Raw genomic sequence first — 20,849 nt, 5'->3', positions numbered from 1 at the left:
AAATAATGAAATAGATCATTAGCTAGTCTAATAAAGAAGAAAAGATAGAAGAACCAAATGGACACAATAAAAAATGATAAAGGAGATATCACCACTAACCCCACAAAAATACAACCAACCATCAGAGAATACTATAAACACCTCTATGCAAATAAACTGGACAATCAAGAAGAAATGGATACATTCATTGGCATATACACCCTCCCAAGACTGAACCAGTAAGAGTTGAATCCCTGAATAGACCAGTAATGAGTTCTGAAATTGAGGCAGTAATAAATAGCCTACCAACCAAAAATAAACCCAGAACTAGATGGATTCATAGCTGAATTCTACCAGAGGTATACCAAGAGGGGCTGGTTCCATTTCTTCTGAAACCATTTCAAACAATTGAAAAGAAGAGACTCCTCCCTAACTCATTTTATGAGGCCAGCATCATCTTGATACCAAAACCTGCCAGAGATACAACAAAAAAAGAAAACTTAAGGCCAATATTCCTGATGAACATCAATGCAAAATCCTCAATAATATACTGGCAAACCAAATCCAGCAGTACATCAAAAAGCTTATCCACCATGATCAAGTTGGCCTCACCCCCAGGATGCAAGGCTGGTTCAACATACACAAATCAATAAATGTAATTCATCACGTAAACAGAACTAAAGACAAAAACCACATGATTATCTCAGTAAATGCAGAAAAGGCCTTCAATAAAATTCAACATCCCTTCATGTTAAAAACTCTCAATATACTACATATTGACAAAACATACCTCAAAATAGTAAGAGCCTTTTATGACAAACCCACAGCCAATATCATACTGAATGGGCAAAAGCTGGAAGCATTCCCCTTGAAAACCAGCACAAGGCAAGGATACCCCCTCTCATCACTCCTATTCAACATAGTATTGGAAGTTCTGTCCAGGGCAAACAGGCAAGAGAAGGGGTATTCAAATAGGAAGAGAGGAAGTCGAATTGTCTCTGTTTGCAGATGACATGATCCTGTATCTAGAAAACCCCATCTTTTCAGCCCAAAAGCTTCTTAAGCTGAGAAGCAACTTCAGCAAAGTCTCAGGATATAAAATCAATGTTCAGAAACCACAAGCATTCCTATACACCAAGAGCAGACAAGCAGAGAACCAAATCATGACTGAACTCCCATTCACAATTGCTACAAAGAGAATAAAATACCTAGGAATATAGCTAACAAGGGAAATAAAGGACCTCTTCAAGGAGTACTACAAAACACTGCTCAAGGAAATCAGAGAGGACACAAATGGAAAAACATTCCATGCTTGTGGATAGGAAGAATTAAATTGTGAAAATGACCATACTGCCCAAAGTAATTTATAGATTCAATACTATTCCCATAAAACTACCATGGACATTCTTCACAGAATTAGAGACAACTATTTTTTAAAATTCGTATGAAGCAAAAAAAGAGCCCATATAGCCAAGACTATCTGAAGCAAAAAGAACAAAGCTGGAAGCATCACTCTGCCTGACTTCAAACTATACTACAAAGCTACAGTAACCAAAGCAGCATGGTACTGATATAAAAACAGACACATAGACCAATGGACCAGAATAGAGAACTCAGAAATAAGACCACACACGTACAACCATCTGATCTTTGAAAAACCTGACAAAAACAAGCAATGTGGAAAGTATCCCCTCTTTAATAAATGGTGCTGGGGGAACTGGCTAGCCATATGCAGAAAATTGAAACTGGACCCCTTCCTTACATCTTATGCAAAGATTAACTCATGATGGATTAAAGACTTAAATATAAAACCTAAAACTAAAAACCCTAGAAGAAAATCTAAGCAATACCATTCAGGACATAGGCTGGGCAATGACTTCGTGACGAAACATCAAAAGCAATTGCATCAAAAGCAAAATTTGACAAATGGGATCTACTTAAACTAAAGAGTTTCTGCACAGCAAAAGAAACTATCATCAGAGCAAACAGACAACCACATAGTGGGAGAAAATTTTTGCAATCTATCCATCTGACAAGTGTCTAATATCCAGAATCTACAAGGAGTTTAAGCAAGTTTACAAGAAAAAAAAAACCTCATTAAAAAGTGGGCAAAGGGCCGGGCACGGTGGCTCACGCCTATAATCCCAGCACTTTGGGAGGCCGAGATGGGTGGATCACGAGGTCAGGAGATCAAGACCATCCTGGCTAACATGGTGAAACCGCATCTCTATTAAAAATACAAAAAAATTAGCTGGACATAGTGGCAGGTGCCTGTAGTCCCAGCTACTCAGGAGGCTGAGGCAGGAAAATGGCATGAACCCAGAAGGCAGAGCTTGCAGTGAGCCGAGATCGTGCCACTGCCCTCCAGCGTGGGTGACTGAGCGTGACTCTGTCTCCAAAAAACATAATAAAATAAAATTAAAATTAAAAAAATAAAAAGTGGGCAAAGGACATGAACAGACACTTCTCAAAAGAAGACATTCATGCAGCCAACAAACATATCAAAAAAAAGTTCAACATCATTGATTATTAGAGAAATGCAAATCAAAACCACAATGAGATACCATCTCACACCGGTCAGAATGGCGATTATTAAAAAGTCAAGAAACAACAGATACTTGCAAGGCTGCAGAGAAATGGGAACACTTTTACACTGTTGGTGGGAATGTAAATTAGTCCAACCATTGTGGAAGACAGTGTGGTGATTCCTCGAAGACCTTGAGGAACCAAAGTCCAGGAATACCAGAAATACCGTTTTACCCAGCAATCCCATTACTGGGTATATACCCAAAGCAATATATATCCTTCTATCATAAAGATACATGCATGTGTATGTTCATTGCAGCACTATTCACAATAGCAAAGGCATAGAATCAACCCAAATGCCCATCAATGATAGACTAGATAAAGAAAATGTAGTACATATACAGCATGGAATACTATGCAGCCATAAAAAGGAATGAGATCATGTCCTTTGCAGGGATATAGATGGAGCTGGAATCCATTATCTTCAGCAAACTAATGCAGAAACAGAAAATCAAACATCTCATGATCTTATAAGTGGGAGCTGAACAATGTGAACACATGGACACAGGGAGGGGAACAACATCCACTGGGGTCTGTTGGTGGAGGTGGGAGAGAGGGAGAGGGAGAGCATTAGGAAAAATAGCTAATGCATGCTGGGCTTAATACCTAGGTGATGGGTTGACAGCTGGAGCAAATCACCATGGCACACGTTTACCTACGTAACAAACCTGCACATCCTGCGCATGGTCCCCGAAACTTAAAATGAAATTAAAAAAAAACTCTACCATAACTACTCAGCTCTGCTATTGTTGTGCAAATGCAGCCCTAAACAATATGTAAATGAATGAGCATGACTGTCCAGTAAAACTTTATATATACTGAAAATTTAATTTCATAGAATTTTTCCGTGTCTTTAAGTATTATTCTTTTCATGTTTAAAAATGTAAAAACTGTTCTTAGTTCATGAGATCTACAAAAACATGTGATGGGCTGAATTTAGTTTGCAAAGTATAGTTTGCCAACCTGATTTAGGATTTGGTTTTAAGGATATACTGCTTGCTTGCTTAACTTTATTTCCAGTTAATTTTTAGCAAATTTTCTGGAATCATGTATGGTTGAGGAATAGAATTTTTTTCTTAAGGAGACTTTCGTCAGTTATTAGAGTTGTCATGTACACCAGAGTATAATACAAAAGTTAGAACAAAACAAACATACGTCACACCTAGGCTATATAAGTAAGAAGGTACTGGTGGACTTTGTATTGCTCCAGTGTTTTCATTTTAAAAACCCAAGATCATTGCATAAATTATAGAAATTTCAAGTGAGTGGTGAGTGTTCCTAAAAAAGTATTTAAACATTTCCTCTTTTGGGAAAGAAGCCCAGGACAACTCCTTGGCAGTATGTTAACAGAAGCCTTTCAGGACACAACTCTTCCTACATTTTATTGAGCCTCTAAACTGACTTTTTAGAAACTTTCCCAGTTTTCCTTTCTTATCTGTGTTATTTAGGGCATCAGAGGCAGCCCAGGAAGAACAGGTCTTGCTGGGGCTCCAGGTCCTCCAGGAGTAAAGGGTTCATCAGGCTTGCCAGGAAGCCCAGGAATTCAAGGCCCAAAGGTACTTTAATATTTTGTTCCGATGGGTGAGCAGTATTGGCCATCCTTTCTGGCCCTGAATTCATTGGCGAGATCACAGGATGGTAAGATTAATAGTTTTTAATAGAATTTGGCTAACAGTAAAAGCACATTAGGAAAAGAGAAAGTATGTGGCTTTGACATATCCATCTCCCATGATAGCCACAGTGCCTGTAACTTGGCATAACAACTCTTTGACCCAGGACTAGTGATGCTTTAAAAAATGCTACATCTTTGACTCATTTTGGTTTTTTCCTTCTCTGTCATCTGTCTTCTCCTCCAAAACAGAGAAATCTTATTTACTTCCAGATAAATACTTTCTCAAATACAATTCCTATTCCTCTGACTCTGAACCTAACCAACCAATTAATTAATCTGATAACCGTACAGATGGTTTTTTAGAGTTAATGTGACAGTAACTAAGTCTTACATTGCATTTATTGTGTGGAGTCTGTCACATGTCAATAGACTTTCCAGACAAAGCCTTTTTTTTTTTTTTTTTTTTTTTTGAGACGGAGTCTCTCTCTGTCACCCAGGCTGGAGTGCAGTGGCGCCATCTCGGCTCACTGCAAGCTCCGCCTCCCGGGTTCACGCCATTCTCCTGCCTCAGCGTCTCCGAGTAGCTGGGACTACAGGCACCCACCACCACGCCCGGCTAATTTTTTGTATTTTTAGTAGAGACGGGGTTTCACCGTGGTCTCGATCTCCTGACCTCGTGATCCGCCCACCTCGGCCTCCCAAAGTGCTGGGATTACAAGCATGAGCCACTGCGCCCGGCCCAGACAAAGCCTCTTTTAGAAATATCTCATTCAGGATTGACCCAGACAACTTAGAAATTAGTCCAACATCTAAAGCTCTTCCATAAAAGCCTAAGACTAAGACATTGGCACCTTTACCATTATTACCTCTTAACCTGATTTTCACGGTTCCACTTCTAAAGAATTTTCAGATTTCTGACCCATGTGGATAAACTGAAAATCATGACCTACTTGCTTACTGTTTACAATATTAGTCTTCTGTTAATGTTTATACCATGAATATTCCTTTGTACTAAAATCCAAAGCAGCTAAGCGAATGCTAAAGCCAGGAAAAGAAGTAAAGATCCCTACCTTTTAGGCTTGAATTTGCCATAAGAAGGATCCATATTTGTCAAGCCCCAAAGTTGTATAGCTTTGTCTCAAGACAGTGAGAGATAATTTGTTAATCTTAAAGAATCTTTGGCCAAAGTCTACCAAGCATCATTTTTTATTTACCTATCTCTGAAATCCACCTGATTCCTAAATTTACTTTTAGAAATGGTGTGAAAGATATGTCAACTCTCATTTCAAAAATAAAAATCAATGAAAGAAGACTTGACTTTTAAAAATTCAATAATGTTGATTAAGTATGTACTTAAAGTGAGTTTTAGGGGATAAAGACAGTTCATATCAAATGAACCTAGGGAGACAGATAATGCAAATTTTTTATTGATGGAATTAAAAAGATAATCATGGCTAAAACCAGGGTTTACACTTCAGGAGACTACTCTTTTTCTGGTATTAGATAGCTGCATCATCTCTGGATGGTAGGGAAAACACAGAAAAATGATATCAGTTCAAAATACAAGTTCTGGCCAGGTACAGTGGCTCACACTTGTAATTCTACCACTTTGGGAGGCTAATGCAAGAGGATTACTTGAGGCTAGTAATTCAAGACCAGCCTGGGCGACATGGTGAGATCCTGTCTCTACAAAAAATAAAGAATTAGCTAGGTGCAATGATGTGTGCCTGTAGTCCCAGCTACTCAGGAGACTGAGTTGGGAGGATCGCTTGAGCCCAGGAGTTTAAGGCTACAGTAAGCTGTGATCACACCACTGCACTACAGCCTGGGCAACAGAGCAAGACCCCATCTCTAATAAAAAATAAATAAATAAACAAAATATAAGTTCCATCACATATAAACACACCCACACATACCACACCCTCACTATACCCTCTCAAGCCTTACTATCTTCCTAGTTTTATAGGTTCCCCCTTCCCTCTTCTTTCCACACATCACCACAATCTCTGGAATTTCCTTTTCCCACTGCTACTCTTCTGGTACATTATAATTAAATACTACTTGTGTGGAAAATATTGGTGAACAAGATGAACATGCAAAATTTGATTTCCCCAGTGCCTTGTATTATGCCTAAGGATGGGCCTGTATTTGGGTTTCATTCAAAAGCCAATATGTTTATATGCTCTGAAGTAAAGATCACTTTTCTTTGTTCTACCCATAGGGTGAACAAGGGCTACCTGGTCAATCTGGAATTCAAGGTAAAAGAGGTCACCGAGGAGCACAAGGTGATCAAGGACCATGTGGAGAGCCTGGCCTGAAAGGGCAGCCTGTATGTACCACCTCAGAAATTCACCAAGCACTTAACTCTACAGAACAGGCTACCATTGTACAATAATTATTATCATGTCAATTCACTTTGCAGGGAGAATATGGTGTTCAAGGTTTGACAGGTTTCCAAGGATTCCCAGGCCCTAAAGTATGTTTACATACTTTCTTCTAGTCTTCTAGCTATCTAGAAATAAACAGCTGTTGAAATATCAATATAGTCTCTAACTTGAGCTTTGTTAAATCTGTAAAATTTCAGTTGGTACATATTTATATATTTGAGTGTCAAATACATCTGTTTTTAAAATTATGTAACTGTACATTTTCCCAGAAATTTTAGTATATGATATGATTTTGTTTTCTTTCATCCCTTTTCCCAAGCAGTTTATTATGAAAATTTTCAAACATACAGCAATGTTGAGAAAATTTTACAGTAAATGCCTATACCCATTACCTAAATTTTACCGTTAACATTTTACCCTGCTGGCGTTATCATGCTTATCCATCTATGTATCCCTCTCTCCCTTCATTGGTGTATTTCTAAGTAAATTTTAGGCCTCAGTACACTTCTTTCTGAATACTTCAGCATGCACAACAGTATTATATTCCATTTTTAAAAGAGCAATTCTTGATAGATTGATCTAATTTTGTAAAATGTTCATATAGAGCTACAAATTTTATCTTTTTGTTTCTTATTGTGTGTCTAGGGTCCTGAAGGGGATGCTGGCGTTGTTGGGATATCAGGTCCTAAAGGTCCTGTTGGACACAGAGTAAGTGTAAAGTCATTCTGCCTACCCAGAAACTGTGGTTCTTTGCTTACTGTAGGGCTTGAGAGCTCTAAATGTAAAGTACTTCACGTAGATAACTTAATGAAATGACTTTTAAGATAGAAACTCATAAGGGTACATGCAGAATTCAATCTTTTGCAGTTCATATATTAGTTTGAGCAAAATACTTCATAGACCACCCGTACTTCCTAGTCTTACTTAAAAAAGAAAAAAAAAGAATCATCAGAATTACTGTGAAGACTGGATAATGTATTTATTAACTCACGCCAGGAACAAAAACATACAGCAGTTTCACGTTATAAGCGTTAATACAACCAGAGACCACCTCCATGCACCACCTGGAAGAAGCTTGTGTATGACCAGAGCTCTTCAGACCAGGCTGAAAATATTTCCCAATAGCTGTGTTTTCCCAGCTCAGGGGCAGGTATCCCAAGAGAGTGATGAGGAACCGCTTAAATAGTTGCAAAAAGCAGGGTCTGAAGAACTCCAATTAGCAATGAGTGCTTGTAATTGCAAATTGTGGAGAATATAAATAGGAGAAATAAGTCACCAGTGGTTACTGATTATTGTTTTTAGTTTTTGTTTTGTTTTATTTTAGTTTTTATTAATCAAAGCTTTCTAATTGATGAGATGTTCTATAAAACTGAAAAAAAACTGAAAAGAAAAAAATTTAAAACTTCAAGTAATGGTTTGGCTGTGGTAGTAGCATCTCTATGACTAATAGCAGCTGCAGGGGCAAGTGTAGAAAGAGCAGAGAGAGGAAGAAGGGAAGCAGTTCAGATGTAGGATAAAGATATCTCAAATAACTATTAAAGGAAAGTCAAACTTGCAAAATCCTACACCGCTTTCCTAACTCTCACAATAAATTGTTTTCAATAATGCAAAAAGGTTTTTTGTCTTTGCGATAGTTTGCTGAGAATGATGGTTTCCAGCTTCATCCATGTCCCTACAAAGGACCTGAACTCATCATTTTTTATGGCTGCATAGTATTCCATGGTGTATATGTGCCACATTTTCTTAATGCAGTCTATCATACATATGTAACTAACCTGCACGTTGTGCACATGTACCCTAAAACTTAAAGTATAATTAAAAAAATGCAAAAAGGGCCAGATGCAGTGGCTCACACCTGTAATCCCAGCACTTTGGGAGGCTGAGGCGGGTGGATTGCTGGAGGTCAGGAGTTTGAGACCAGCCTGATCAATATGATCTCTAATAAAAATATAAAAAATTAAGCTGGGCATGGTGGCACATGCCTGTAATCCCAGCTACTCGGAAGGCTGAGGCAGGAGACTCACTTGAACCCAGGAGGCGAAGGTTACAGTGAGCCGAGATGGCACCACTGCACTCCAGCCTGGGTGACAGCAAGACGCCATCTTAATTAAAACAATACTAATTCAAAAAATAATGCAAAGAGGAGTATTATCATGGTAATTGTTTAAAGACCTTTCTGAATATTTTTTCAGCTATAAATGTATTAGTTATTTTCATGATTTCTGAAGAACCACGGAAGCTGAAGTTTGCAGGAAAAAGCTAAAATGAGCATTTTTTATTCACTGAGAAATTATAGACTCTCTTCCTATTTTGGGAGGAATTGACCAGAAATCCAGCTTATTCAAGGTTATCTTCATAACCAAATAACAGCTTAAAGTTTTAAAAGCACTTTTCATATTTAATTCTCACAATGGCCCTATGAAGTAGATGTTCTTATTCCTGTTTTACTGATGAAGAACTGAAGTTTAGTTGGTCACATATGCTGCTCTCTGGTTCCTTACTGTACTTTTTCTCTATTTCATGCTTCATGTTACCCAAACATCTGCTCTTTAAACATCTGCACGGAAATTTATCCAAAACCTAGTTCATCATTCTATTCTTTTTTATATAAAGTAGTTTTATTTGTTATATAACATACATGTAAAATGCATCATTGATGTTATCACCACATAAAAATCATAATGCTAATTCATCAGTTTTTTTAGAAATTATACAGATGTAACTCTCCTGATAGGAGACTTTAATAATATGCAGAATTGTGTCACATGCTGTTAACCAAGGTTATTATAATTTATGCTAATACTGTAAGATTTTATACTAAAAAGGATAATTATGTAGACATGGCTCTTTTACCATTGTACAAGAGATTCTGTGGAGTTTTGTTTTTTTTTAATTACACTAACAGTGAGACTGTTTTTCTTTTACCTCAACAGGGAAACACTGGTCCCCTTGGCAGAGAAGGTATAATAGGCCCAACAGGTAGAACTGTAAGTTTATCATAATACAAGTCTTTTGTACTCTTTTTTTTCTTTAATCTTATTTCTGGAATAATCTACAAAGAATTAGCTTGGGTATTTGAGAAGGAAATGGAAAAAATAGATGTACATTTTCTTCTGGAAGATGATTCCTGAGGAGTTAGGGACCATATGTGTAATGAAGACAGTGTAAGTAAGTAGGTAGATGTTTATAATTGGAATTGAGAAAAGAAAATAGAACTGAGTCAGGAAGGGGAGAGCGTCATAAACATAGAGATGAACACCTGAGCAATAAAAATAAATTCTTCTTCTGAAGGAAAGAACATAGAGAGCAAAAGATATGCAGACATCCAAGATTTGAGTTTTTGGAAGTACCCACTATAAAGGAAGGAAAGAATCATTCGAGAGAATTGCAAGTGTTTCAAGAAAGGAGTAGTCAACAGTAGTCTTTGAGAGAATAAGTACAGGTAACAGTGATGAAGGAAGTAGAGGAAAATATTTAATAATAATGTTCCTTAAATTCTTACAACCAACTTTTGCAGTAGATATTATTTTCATTTAACAGATGAGGAGACAGATGAGGTTTATGGAGGTTCATCTAGTCATTCAAGGTGATAGACCTGGTGAATTACATAGCTGGTGTTTCTTCAAGACCAGCGCTCTTTCCGCTCCGTTCAAGCTGTGTCTGGAGAGGAAACTGAGGTATTATATGCCAGTGCTTTAAGAGATTTGGCTATGAAATAAAACATAAAAATGAGACAGTGATTGGTCAAATGATGTGGGGAAAGTTTTCCAATACTGATAATAGTATAAACAAACAAGGAGCACAGTAGAAAGGGTCAAACTGAGACTTAGAGAGGAAAGATTCATTCTATCTGGGGAATTAATATTTTGAATTATTTGAAAGTTATTTATAGACAGACAATTTAAAAATATAAAAATAGAATGCTTCAAGTGTTTAGTACCACTATTCTCTGATAAATTTAGAGAAGAAAGCACCGAAGTTACTGGATATGTAAACAAAATAAGTAAAATGTATAACTCAGTATTTCTGTAGACTTTCAACATTTGCCCCTCAGAGCTATATAAGATTGTAAGTGGGAGAATTCTCATATTTTAGTGAGTGGTTCTTCAGCAAGCTAAGGGACACATACTGTTCTGATTACAGAATGATTGTTCTCCTCTGTCAAAAATATGATGTATTAATTGGTCAAGGAAATGTAATTTTAAAATTACTTAATTAAAATATCTTACTATGTTTTGTTTATAGATAGTTCTTAAAGACCCTTATAATATTCAGCATGTACATCAATTTTTCCGTATTCAATTTTTTCCATTCTGAGAAGAAAAGTTCATTATGAAAGAATAAGCATTTGAGATTGGAGAAAACGTTGGGAAAAAAAATACCAGTGAGGGGTGACGGGCTTGGAAATTTGTAAATGAAACTATATGGTAGTACAAAGAAATAAACAGATCAGTGTAACAGATTAGAGCCCAGAATTTGATCTTAAGTATATATAGGAATTTCCTTATAACAAAAATGGCATATAATTGAGGAAGCTTTGGCTGCAAATAAAAGGAACCCTGAACCCAACTACTTTCAGCAATAAGAAAATTTGTATCACATTATAGGAAGGGCTTCAGATTTGGTTAATTTGGTGACTCAATTATCTTATCCAAGACCAGGTTCTTATGTATCTCTTATATCTCTATGTCTCTACCCTGATATCCTGACTGTTAGCTTCATAATTAGGCTTATAGCAAGATGACTATAATTTCTCAAGAACCACATCCAGATATAATTATCCAAAGGAAAAAAGTGACATAAAGTACTATCATGGCAAAAATAAGAATTTTTTTAGAAGTCTCCGATTACATTTTTTTCATACCTAATTGGCTAGCATTCAGCCAGATGCTCACTCCTACGTCAGTGACAGGGAAGAGAGATGGAATTACTTTGAGCATCCTCCTGCTATAAGAAATTGGAACACAGCCTGCACAACATAGTGAGACCCCCATCATATAAAAATAAATTAGCTGTGTGTGGTGGTACATGCCTATAGCCCTAGCTACTTGGGAGGCTAAGATGGGAGGATTGCTTGAGCCCAGGAGTTCCAGGCTACAGTAAGCTGATTGCACCCACTGCACTCCAGCCTGGGCAAACAGAGTGAGACCCCCATCTCTTTAAAAAAGAAAAAAAGAAGAAAGAAAAATTGGAACCCCATTTGCCAAAATTATTTTACTCCTAGATGAACTTTTAAAGACTTTAATGTAAAAAATAAAACAATAAAAGTCTTAGCAGAGGCCATGCGCAGGGGCTCATGCTTGTAATCCCAGCACTTTGGGAGGCTGAGGTGGGCAGATCACCTGAGGTCAGGAGTTCAAGGTGAAACTTCATCTCTACTAAAAATACAAAATTAGCCAGGTGTGGCAGTACATGCCTGTAATCCCAGCTACCTGGGAGGCTGAGGCAGGAGAATCTCTTGAACCTGGGAGGCAGAGGTTGCAGTGAGCCAAGATCATGCCATGGCACTCCAGCCTGGGCAGTAAGAGTGAAACTCCATCTCAAAAAAAAAAAAAAATTGAAGAATAATCTAGAAAACTAACATGTAGCTTAAGGATTGGGGAGACCTATGAAAGAACAGAAAGTATATTTGAATGTTTGAAAATTTTTTTTCATTTTGTATACAAAAAAGATTCCATGAATAAAGTTTAAACTTAGTATCGATTGGGAAAAATATTTACAAAGCATACAATATATAACAGGTTAATATACAAAGACTCAATTGGGCACGGTAGTTCACGCCTGTATTACCAGCACTTTGAGAGGCTGAGGCTGGAAGATTGCTTGAGCACAGGAGTTTAGACCAGCCTTGGCAATATAGTGAGATCCCATCTCTACAAAAAAAATAAAAATGAGCCTGGCATAGTGGCAGATGCCTGTAGTCCCAGCTACTCGAGAGGCTGAGATGGGAAGACAACTTGATCCCAGGAAGTTGAGGCTGAAAGCCATGATTGTGCCACTGCACTCCAGCCTGAGCAAAAAAAAAAAAATTGTCTACCTATCTGTTGATATGGATATGTGTGTGTAACGATAGGTAGATAGATAGATGGATAGATAGATAGATAGATAGATGGATAGATAGATAGATAGATGTGTATATCTATCTGTCTAGATAGACATACATACACATATACCAAGAGCTCTTATAGTTTGAAAAAGAAAGTTCAATAGAAAAATGAAAAACATTCCATCAAAAAAGTAGCCAGTGGAGAAAAAAAGAACAAATCCAAAAGTTCAACTATTGTTTTATAATAAAAACACACCTAATTTTAAGTCAGAGAAATGCAAATTAAAGTAAAATAAGATATTACATTTAACTTCTCAGAAGGGATTATAGAAGAAAACAGTACTCTCATTGATCACTGGTAAAAATGTGAATTACACACTTTATGGAAAGATTTGTTAAATGTAGGTACATATTCTTTAACAAAACAGTTCCACTTTAAGGAATTTATCCCATAGGTATAAAAGCACCCAATACGCTAATGAAATTTTGCAAAGACTTTTTTTTACAATACTGCTTTTATTGGAAAAAATTTAAATTACATGAATATTCATTTCTAAAGGAATGATTGAGTAAGTTATAGGTTAGCCATTTCATGGAATATTATGCAATTATTTAAAAGAATTTATTATATCTAGTTTGGCTGACTCAGTTATTTCATGATGTATTGTTAAGTGAGATGCATAGAAGAGTATATAATATGATCCCAATATTATAAAACATGAGCAATATTTCTCATACATATAGAAATGTATTTGTCAATATTTGATTAGGAAAAGGTATGAAAACATATATACCAGGTTGTTTATACTAGGTAGGGAGTGGAAAACGGTGTATATATTTTTTTTAAGTGCTGTGTAGATGTCTTAAAAATCAGGGTCTGGGCGCAGTGGCTCACTCCTGTAATCTCAGCACTTTGGGAGGCTGAGATGGGCGGATCACGAGGTCAGGAGATTGAGATCATCCTGGCCAACATGGTGAAACCCCATCTCTACTGAAAATACAAAAATTATCTGGGCTTAGTGGTGTGCTCCTGTAGTCCCAGCTACTCAGGAGGCTGGGGCAGGAGAATTGCTTGGACCCAGGAGGTGAAGGTTGTAGTGAGCTGAGAGCACATGCCACTGCACTCCAGCCTGGTGACAGAGCGAGACTCCATCTCAAAAAAAAAAAAAAAAAAAAAAAAAAAGGTTTTTTCAGTTAATACCCTTGTTTAAAATGAATTGAGACAAGATGGGAAACACAGAAGTAATATAAATGTTGAATAAATGATAAGATAGTATTCTTAGCTTGCAAATTAACAAAGAACATGACATAGATCAGAATAAATATACACTTCCATTTTTGCAGGTGTGTATGTAATTTCAAACTAACTTTCTGGAGGACAATCTTTAACAAAAATTTTACACTGTAAGGGTATTTCTCACAACACTGCTAACAATGACAAAAATTAGCAAAAAGTCTAATAATAGCAAATTTAAAATATTATCATAGTATATTAATTACTAGGTAAGATTATTAGATATATTAATTATCTAAAAGAATGTATATTGACATGGAAGAGCATTCATATTATATTTATGAAGGTATAAATTCAGGTTACAGAAAAGATGAATAGTATTATTCATTTTTTACATATATATATATAATTTTCAAAAGGATGAACAGGAAAATATTAACATTTTAAAAGCAGTAGGTCTACCCAGCAACAACAAACTACATTCGTTTCAAGTGCATATGGAACATTCACCAAAATAGAAGATGTTATGGGCCATAAAACAAATTTTACTAAATGTAAAAGAACTGAGATCATAGAAGGTATGTTCTCTTGGCAATGGAATTAAACTAGAAATCAATAACAGAAAGATAATAGGAACATCTCCAAATGCTTGAAAATTAAATCACACACTTCTAAATAATCCATGGATCAAAGAGGAAGTCTCCAAGAAAATTAGAAAATATTTTGAACTGCACTGAAATGTATACAACATATCAAAATTTGCAAGAAAGAGAAGGGAAACCATCCCAGAAACAGGGTTTTCAAAAGTTAAGAAAAACAAATATTAGAAGAATTTAACCTGAATTTAGAATTTCCGTTTTAAATTGTTTTGTATATGATTGTCAGATAAGCTGTTTTGACTTAATTGAATGAATAAGTAATTATCTCAGTCTCACGTTAAGGTTAGAACTAGGAACAGCAAAGCAGACAACATGATGAATCACTCAAAGTTTTTTGTTTGGTTTGCTTTATTTAGGAAAAGAAAACTAGAACTTATACAATTTACCAAAACAGGTCTTACTCCATAGAAAAGGCAAAAAGATAAATTGTCATGTTTCTACATATAATGACCTCAGCTACATTTAATATGTAACTATCAATAACACTGAACTAACATCTTTTTTTTTTCTTTTAGGGACCCAGAGGTGAAAAGGGCTTTAGAGGTGAAACTGTAAGTTTAACTAAATTTGTGATTATAGTAACCCTGACACTAGGCTATAAGCTCCATGAAAGCAAGCACCCTGTTAGAGTTATTAATTATTATGTCTCTGATACTTGTAGAATAAAAATAAAATTGCAGTTGTCAGGAAGTAGAATTAACTGATGTGGTAAAAGAGACTTAGACTCACGCAATAACAATGGGAGACTTTAACACCTCACTGTCAATATTAGACAGATCACTGAGACAGAAAATTAACAAGGATATCCAGGACTTGAACTCAGCTCTGGACCAAGTGGACCTGATAGACATCTGCAGAACTCTCCACCCCAAATCAATAGAATATACATTCTTCTCAGCACCACATCCCACTTATTCTAAAATTGACCACATAATTGGAAGTGAAACACTCCTCAGCAAATGTAAAAGAACAGAAATCACAACAAACTGTCTCTCAGACCACAGTGCAATCAAATTAGAACTCAGGATTAAGAATCTCACTCAAAACTGCACAACTACATGGAAACTGAACAACCTGCTCCTGAATGACTTCTGGGTAAATAACGAAATGAAGGCACAAATAAAGATGTTCTTTGAAACCAATGAGAACAAAGACACAATGTACCAGAATCTCCGGGACACATTTAAAGCAGTGTGTAGAGGGAAATTTATAGCACTAAATGCCCACAAGAGAAAGCAGGAAAGATCAAAATTGACACCCTAACATCACAATTAAAAGAACTAGAGAAGCAAGAGCAAACACATTCAAAAGCTAGCAGAAGGCAAGAAATAACTAAGATCAGAGCAGAACTGAAGGAAATAGAGACACAAAAAACCCTTCAAGAAATCAATGAATCCAGGAGCTGGTATTTTGAAAAGATCAACAAAATTGATAGACCGCTAGCAAGACTAACAAAGAAGAAAAGAGAGAAGAATCAAATAGACGCAATAAAAAAATGAGAAAGGGGATATCACCACCGATCCCACAGAAATACAAACTACTATCAGAGAATACTATAAGCACCTCTATGCAAAAAACAACCCCATCAAAAAATGGGCAAAGGATATGAACAGACACTTCTCAAAAGAAGACATTTATGCAGCCAAAAGACATATGAAAAAATGCTCATCATCACTGGTCATTAGAGAAATGCAAATCAAAACCACAATGATACACCATCTCATGCCAGTTAGAATGGCGATCATTAAAAAGTCAGGAAACAGATGCTGGAGAGGTTGTGTAAAAATAGGAACGCTTTTACACTGTTGGTGGGAATGTAAATTAGTTCAACCATTGTAGAATACAGTGTGGCAATTCCTCAAGGATCTAGAACTAGAGATACCATTTGACCCAGCAATGCCATTACTGGGTATATACCCAAAGAATTATAAATCATTCTATGATAAAGACACATGAACACATATGTTTATTGCAGCACTATTCACAATAGCAAAGACTTGGAACCAATCCAAATGTCCATCAGTGATAGACTGGATTAAGAAAATGTGGCACATATACACCATCGAATACTATGCAGCCATAAAAAAGGATGAGTTCATGTCCTTTGCAGGGACATAGATGAAGCTGGAAACCATCATTCCCAGCAAACTGTCACAAGATCAGAAAACCAAACACCACATGTTCTCACTCATAATTGGGAGTTGAACAATGAGAATACATGGACACAGGGAGGGGAACATCACACACCAGGGCCTGTGAGGGGTCGGGGGCTAGGGGAGGGATAACATTAGGAGAAATACCTAATGTAGGTGACAGGTGGATGGGTGCAGCAAACCACCATGGCACGTATATACCTGTGTAACAAAACTGCACATTCTGCACGTGTAACTCAGAACTTAAAGTATAACAATAATAATAATAATAATAAAAACCCTATGTGGTAGATTGCAGTGAAATCTGATAAACCCTAAGCATGTTTAAGAACCCGCCAATCACTTCTTCCCGGATCACTGTGTGAAATGGTTTATTTGCCTTGCCAGGCATCAGGAGATGGGGTATGGGTTTTCTTCACTAGTGACAGAACAAAGGGACTGCCAAATTGCTTTAGGTACATACCCACTATGTCCAGTCAGCACCAAAGAGGTCTGCAATGCAGAGGCAAATCATTAGTTGCATATCAGCCGGTTAGAGACAATGATGAGAGGATGGGCAAAAGGTACACAGCACTTTTGTGACCAAAGTAGCTTATACTGGCACTACTTCCCTCATTTCTAGGATAGCAATTCTTCCACGCTAAAGAAGATATGTTGTAAAGGGGCCACTTCTCCAGCTGAGATCATGCTGAGCTTATTTTTTAATAAGTTTTTTATTGTATAGATTTAACATGATGTTATAGGATACATATAGATAGTAAAAAGGTTATTTATAAGCAAGTAATTTGATTATAAGTAATTTTTTGAAGCAAACTAACATATTCATCTCACATGATTATGATTACTCATTTTTTTGTTTTTGTTGTTGCAAGAGAAGCTAACGTCTACTCAATTAGCATGTGACCCATGCCAAACTTATTAAAGCAGCAACCATAAACAGAGGACAGACATGGAATAAAATGAGGGAGATTGAAACCAAGTACATAAGGCCCATAAGAATAAACTTAAATATAGCAGTAAAGTCTTGATTAGAAGCTAATGAGATTACATAGTGACAGCTGAGATTTTTTCTTCTCATCTTAGGGTATGCTTGAGATTCAAAATAATTAAGTTGCAGTTTTATTAATTAGCTAAAAAAGAGAAATTGTGTAATTTCAGATAGCCTAAGAATCACAAAAGGATATTTAAATCGATGTGTTCAATTTGTAGAAATGTGATCCTCACCTTTTCTCAGCAGATTTATTGTAACAAGAAGCAAGAGCATATGCACACAGTGAAGCTATATTTCCAAGGAAGAGTGAGAGAGGAAAAGGAAAAGCAGAGAGACTTGGAATTAGCCCATGTTCCCTATCAGTGTGGCTCTGCATGCCTCCTCAGTATCCTCTCCAAGTACTGTGGCTGGGACATAGTTTCCATCAGGATTAGGAAGCCTGAAGTACCTATGGCAATGCCACAAGCATTTCACATAAAAAAAAATTGAGCGTGTGATGGATTACAAATGCAATAGATTAGGACTGCCATCTTAGGTTGTAGTGATAGAAATATGGCATGCAGAATAAAGCAGGTAGTGGTACAAGTCATGCTATCCCCAAAGAAAACATGGACAATGTTAATGCACATTCAGAGAAGGGCAAGGATCTGGGGGAACCCATGTCCTGGTAGGACCAGTTGAAATATCTGGGATGGTTAGCCTCTACCAGATTCTGCAGCCTGATTACATCCCTCTCCTTGTTCTTTCTTCTCTCGTCGCGCTTTCTGGCTTTTGCACCTGTTATTTCTCTACCATACCCTTTATGTATGGTAGAGAGCTCCTGCTGATCTTGACATTTTGATTTAATGAACATTTCTCGGGCAGGCATGCTAATGTTTTGACCCCACCCCACTCCCACCCCTGGACATAATACCTAGCACTCAGGACCTAGTACAATGCCTGGCACGTGTTCTTCAGTTTTGTACTTAAATGTCCTCTTATCCTGACTAGCCTGTGTGAATAGCAGTGCCCCCACCTTCCTGAGACGCCTTATATTCCTTCTACCTGTGTCTCTACCAGCTGACATAGTACATATTTATTTGTTTTTGTTGTTGTTGTTTATTGTATTTTTCCTCACTAGAATGTAGCCTTGAAGACACAAACATTTTATCTGTGGATTTTTGTTTTAATGCTGTGTCCCTCACACCTGGCAGTGCCTCTCTTATAGTTGGCATTCAATAAATATTTAATGAATTATTGGTAAATGAATTAGATAAAATTGAGGTGTTGGAACGTAATAGTTGTCTTCAAATATTTGAAAGGTTATCTTATAAAAGAGAGGATAGATACAGTATGAGTAACTCTAGAGGATAAAATTTCAAAGACTTGTTTATTGAATTGTACTTTTGGTTTCTGTGCTCAGCTCCCTGAGAGAAAGTGAGCTCCATGAAGGCATGAGATATATTAGATACCACCTAGTACCTACCTACCATCGTTGTTACCACCTAGTCCCCAGTCTATTGTAGCACCTAATTAACACATATAGGACACATAATTAACACAATAAATACTTAGTGACAAAGTTAATAGAATGCTGAGGCTAACTTCAGCTCCATGTAAATAATGAGCTGTCTACTACAACAATGAAAACTACACAAAAAGATCGTTTTGCAAGGTAATAACTACCTTTCACCAAAGCCTACTGACCATCTCCCCAAGTTACTGGACTGGTATTCCTGCACTGAGTAGGGAATTAGAAGAGATACCTATAAAGTTCTTTCCAGATCTGAATATGTGTGATTCTACATAAAAGAAAAATAAATAAGCCCCCCCCCCCCAACAAAAGAAGTAACAAAGCCATAGAACATAAAGAGTTCTTTAGAGATTAATTCCCATCGGCTGTAAATCCTATTCTCAATCCATCTCTCATTCTTCCTCACGGGCAACCTTGTGCAGGTGATCATGATATCCCTCCTGGACTCCTGGTTTTTTGTCATTTCTTCCACTTTTCCCCCACTACAATCTATTCTCTACATAGCAAATACAGTGATATTATTAAATAATAAATCAAATTATATCATTCTCCTCTTTAAAAACCTCCCTATGACTTTTTCTTGTGCTTAGAATAAAATCTAAGCTTCCTTGCCTTGATTTACAAGACCCTACATGAACCGGCCCGTTTGTCTCTCCAGTGTCCTCATGCACCATTTTCCACCTGCCACCTACACTAACCTCCTTTCTATTCTTAGGAATATGCCTTTTTTTAACCTAGGAAATTCTTTCATATGCTCTTCAAATGACTAATTTTATCTCAATATTCAGGTCTTTGCTCAAATACCATCTTAAAGAAGTCTTCTCAGACCATTCTGTCTCACCATTTCCGGTCATTCTCTTTCACTGCGTCTTGTTTTGTTTTCTTCATAATAGCACTCATTGCAATTGTTTCCTGTCCCCTCCACTAGAATGTAAACTTCATGAGAGTAGGAACTTTGTGTGATACACAGGTTATCAGTGTCTAGAACAGAACTTCCCATGTAATAGGTAATAGTTGATGAATGGATAATATGCCCTAAAATTAAAAAGTGAAACACTATTTCCAGTTCTAGCCTGGTAAAGTAGCATTTCCTGAATTAACTTGCTTTTTAGAGTTTTTAGTCTGTGGGTTATCACGGTTCTCTTTATAAATAAGGTGCAAACTTCCAGTACCCAAGGGAGATGGGAAATAGGCACAGCGGCATTTAGAGTAGGCAACTAAATTTGCTGTTTAAAAAAAAAAAAGGATTAACTGGCACATTACAATTATGAGTTTATTCTGTTTTATTGTTGAGTAACTGATAACTGATACTAAATACCTTTTTAATCACTTCTCCTTTGATTCCATTATAATTTAAGGAGCTTTATAAAGTTAATCTTTTAATTCCTGGAGATCATTCTGCAATTATCATAATCCATAAAATGTGCCGTTAAACCTTTTCTCCTTTGTTTTATGGAAAAGCTGAGTAACATTTCTTACACTTTCATTGGGAATTTTTCAATACATTCTACCAGTTTGTTTTCTTTAAGGAGGCAGTTTAAATAATTGACTGGCTAAAGACGCCTAACTGGTTACTGTCTTTCAGAATGTAATACATTCGCGGAGGTCATTCTCAGAAAATACTAGTAAATGGTGCATTTTTGGAATGGATTTTATTAGCTAAGACCTATTGTATTGAGACAAATAAGA

The 20,849-nt window shown here is 36.6% G+C and overlaps 1 protein-coding gene across 1 annotated transcript in view; it reads left to right on the top strand.

Annotated features, from left to right (window-relative positions):
- COL24A1 (collagen type XXIV alpha 1 chain) overlaps positions 1-20,849 on the top strand; it is a 486,748-nt gene that overhangs the window by 433,508 nt on the left and 32,391 nt on the right. Inside the window, exons 50-55 of the mRNA XM_063624268.1 lie at positions 4,014-4,121; positions 6,399-6,506; positions 6,600-6,653; positions 7,210-7,272; positions 9,498-9,551; positions 15,019-15,054. Coding sequence (XP_063480338.1) covers positions 4,014-4,121; positions 6,399-6,506; positions 6,600-6,653; positions 7,210-7,272; positions 9,498-9,551; positions 15,019-15,054 — 423 coding nt within the window. The remainder of the gene's footprint in view (positions 1-4,013; positions 4,122-6,398; positions 6,507-6,599; positions 6,654-7,209; positions 7,273-9,497; positions 9,552-15,018; positions 15,055-20,849) is intronic.

Source organism: Symphalangus syndactylus, chromosome 12 (genome assembly GCF_028878055.3).
Source record: "Symphalangus syndactylus isolate Jambi chromosome 12, NHGRI_mSymSyn1-v2.1_pri, whole genome shotgun sequence".
Lineage (NCBI taxonomy): Eukaryota > Metazoa > Chordata > Mammalia > Primates > Hylobatidae > Symphalangus > Symphalangus syndactylus.
This window is presented reverse-complemented; position numbering and strand designations above follow the sequence as displayed.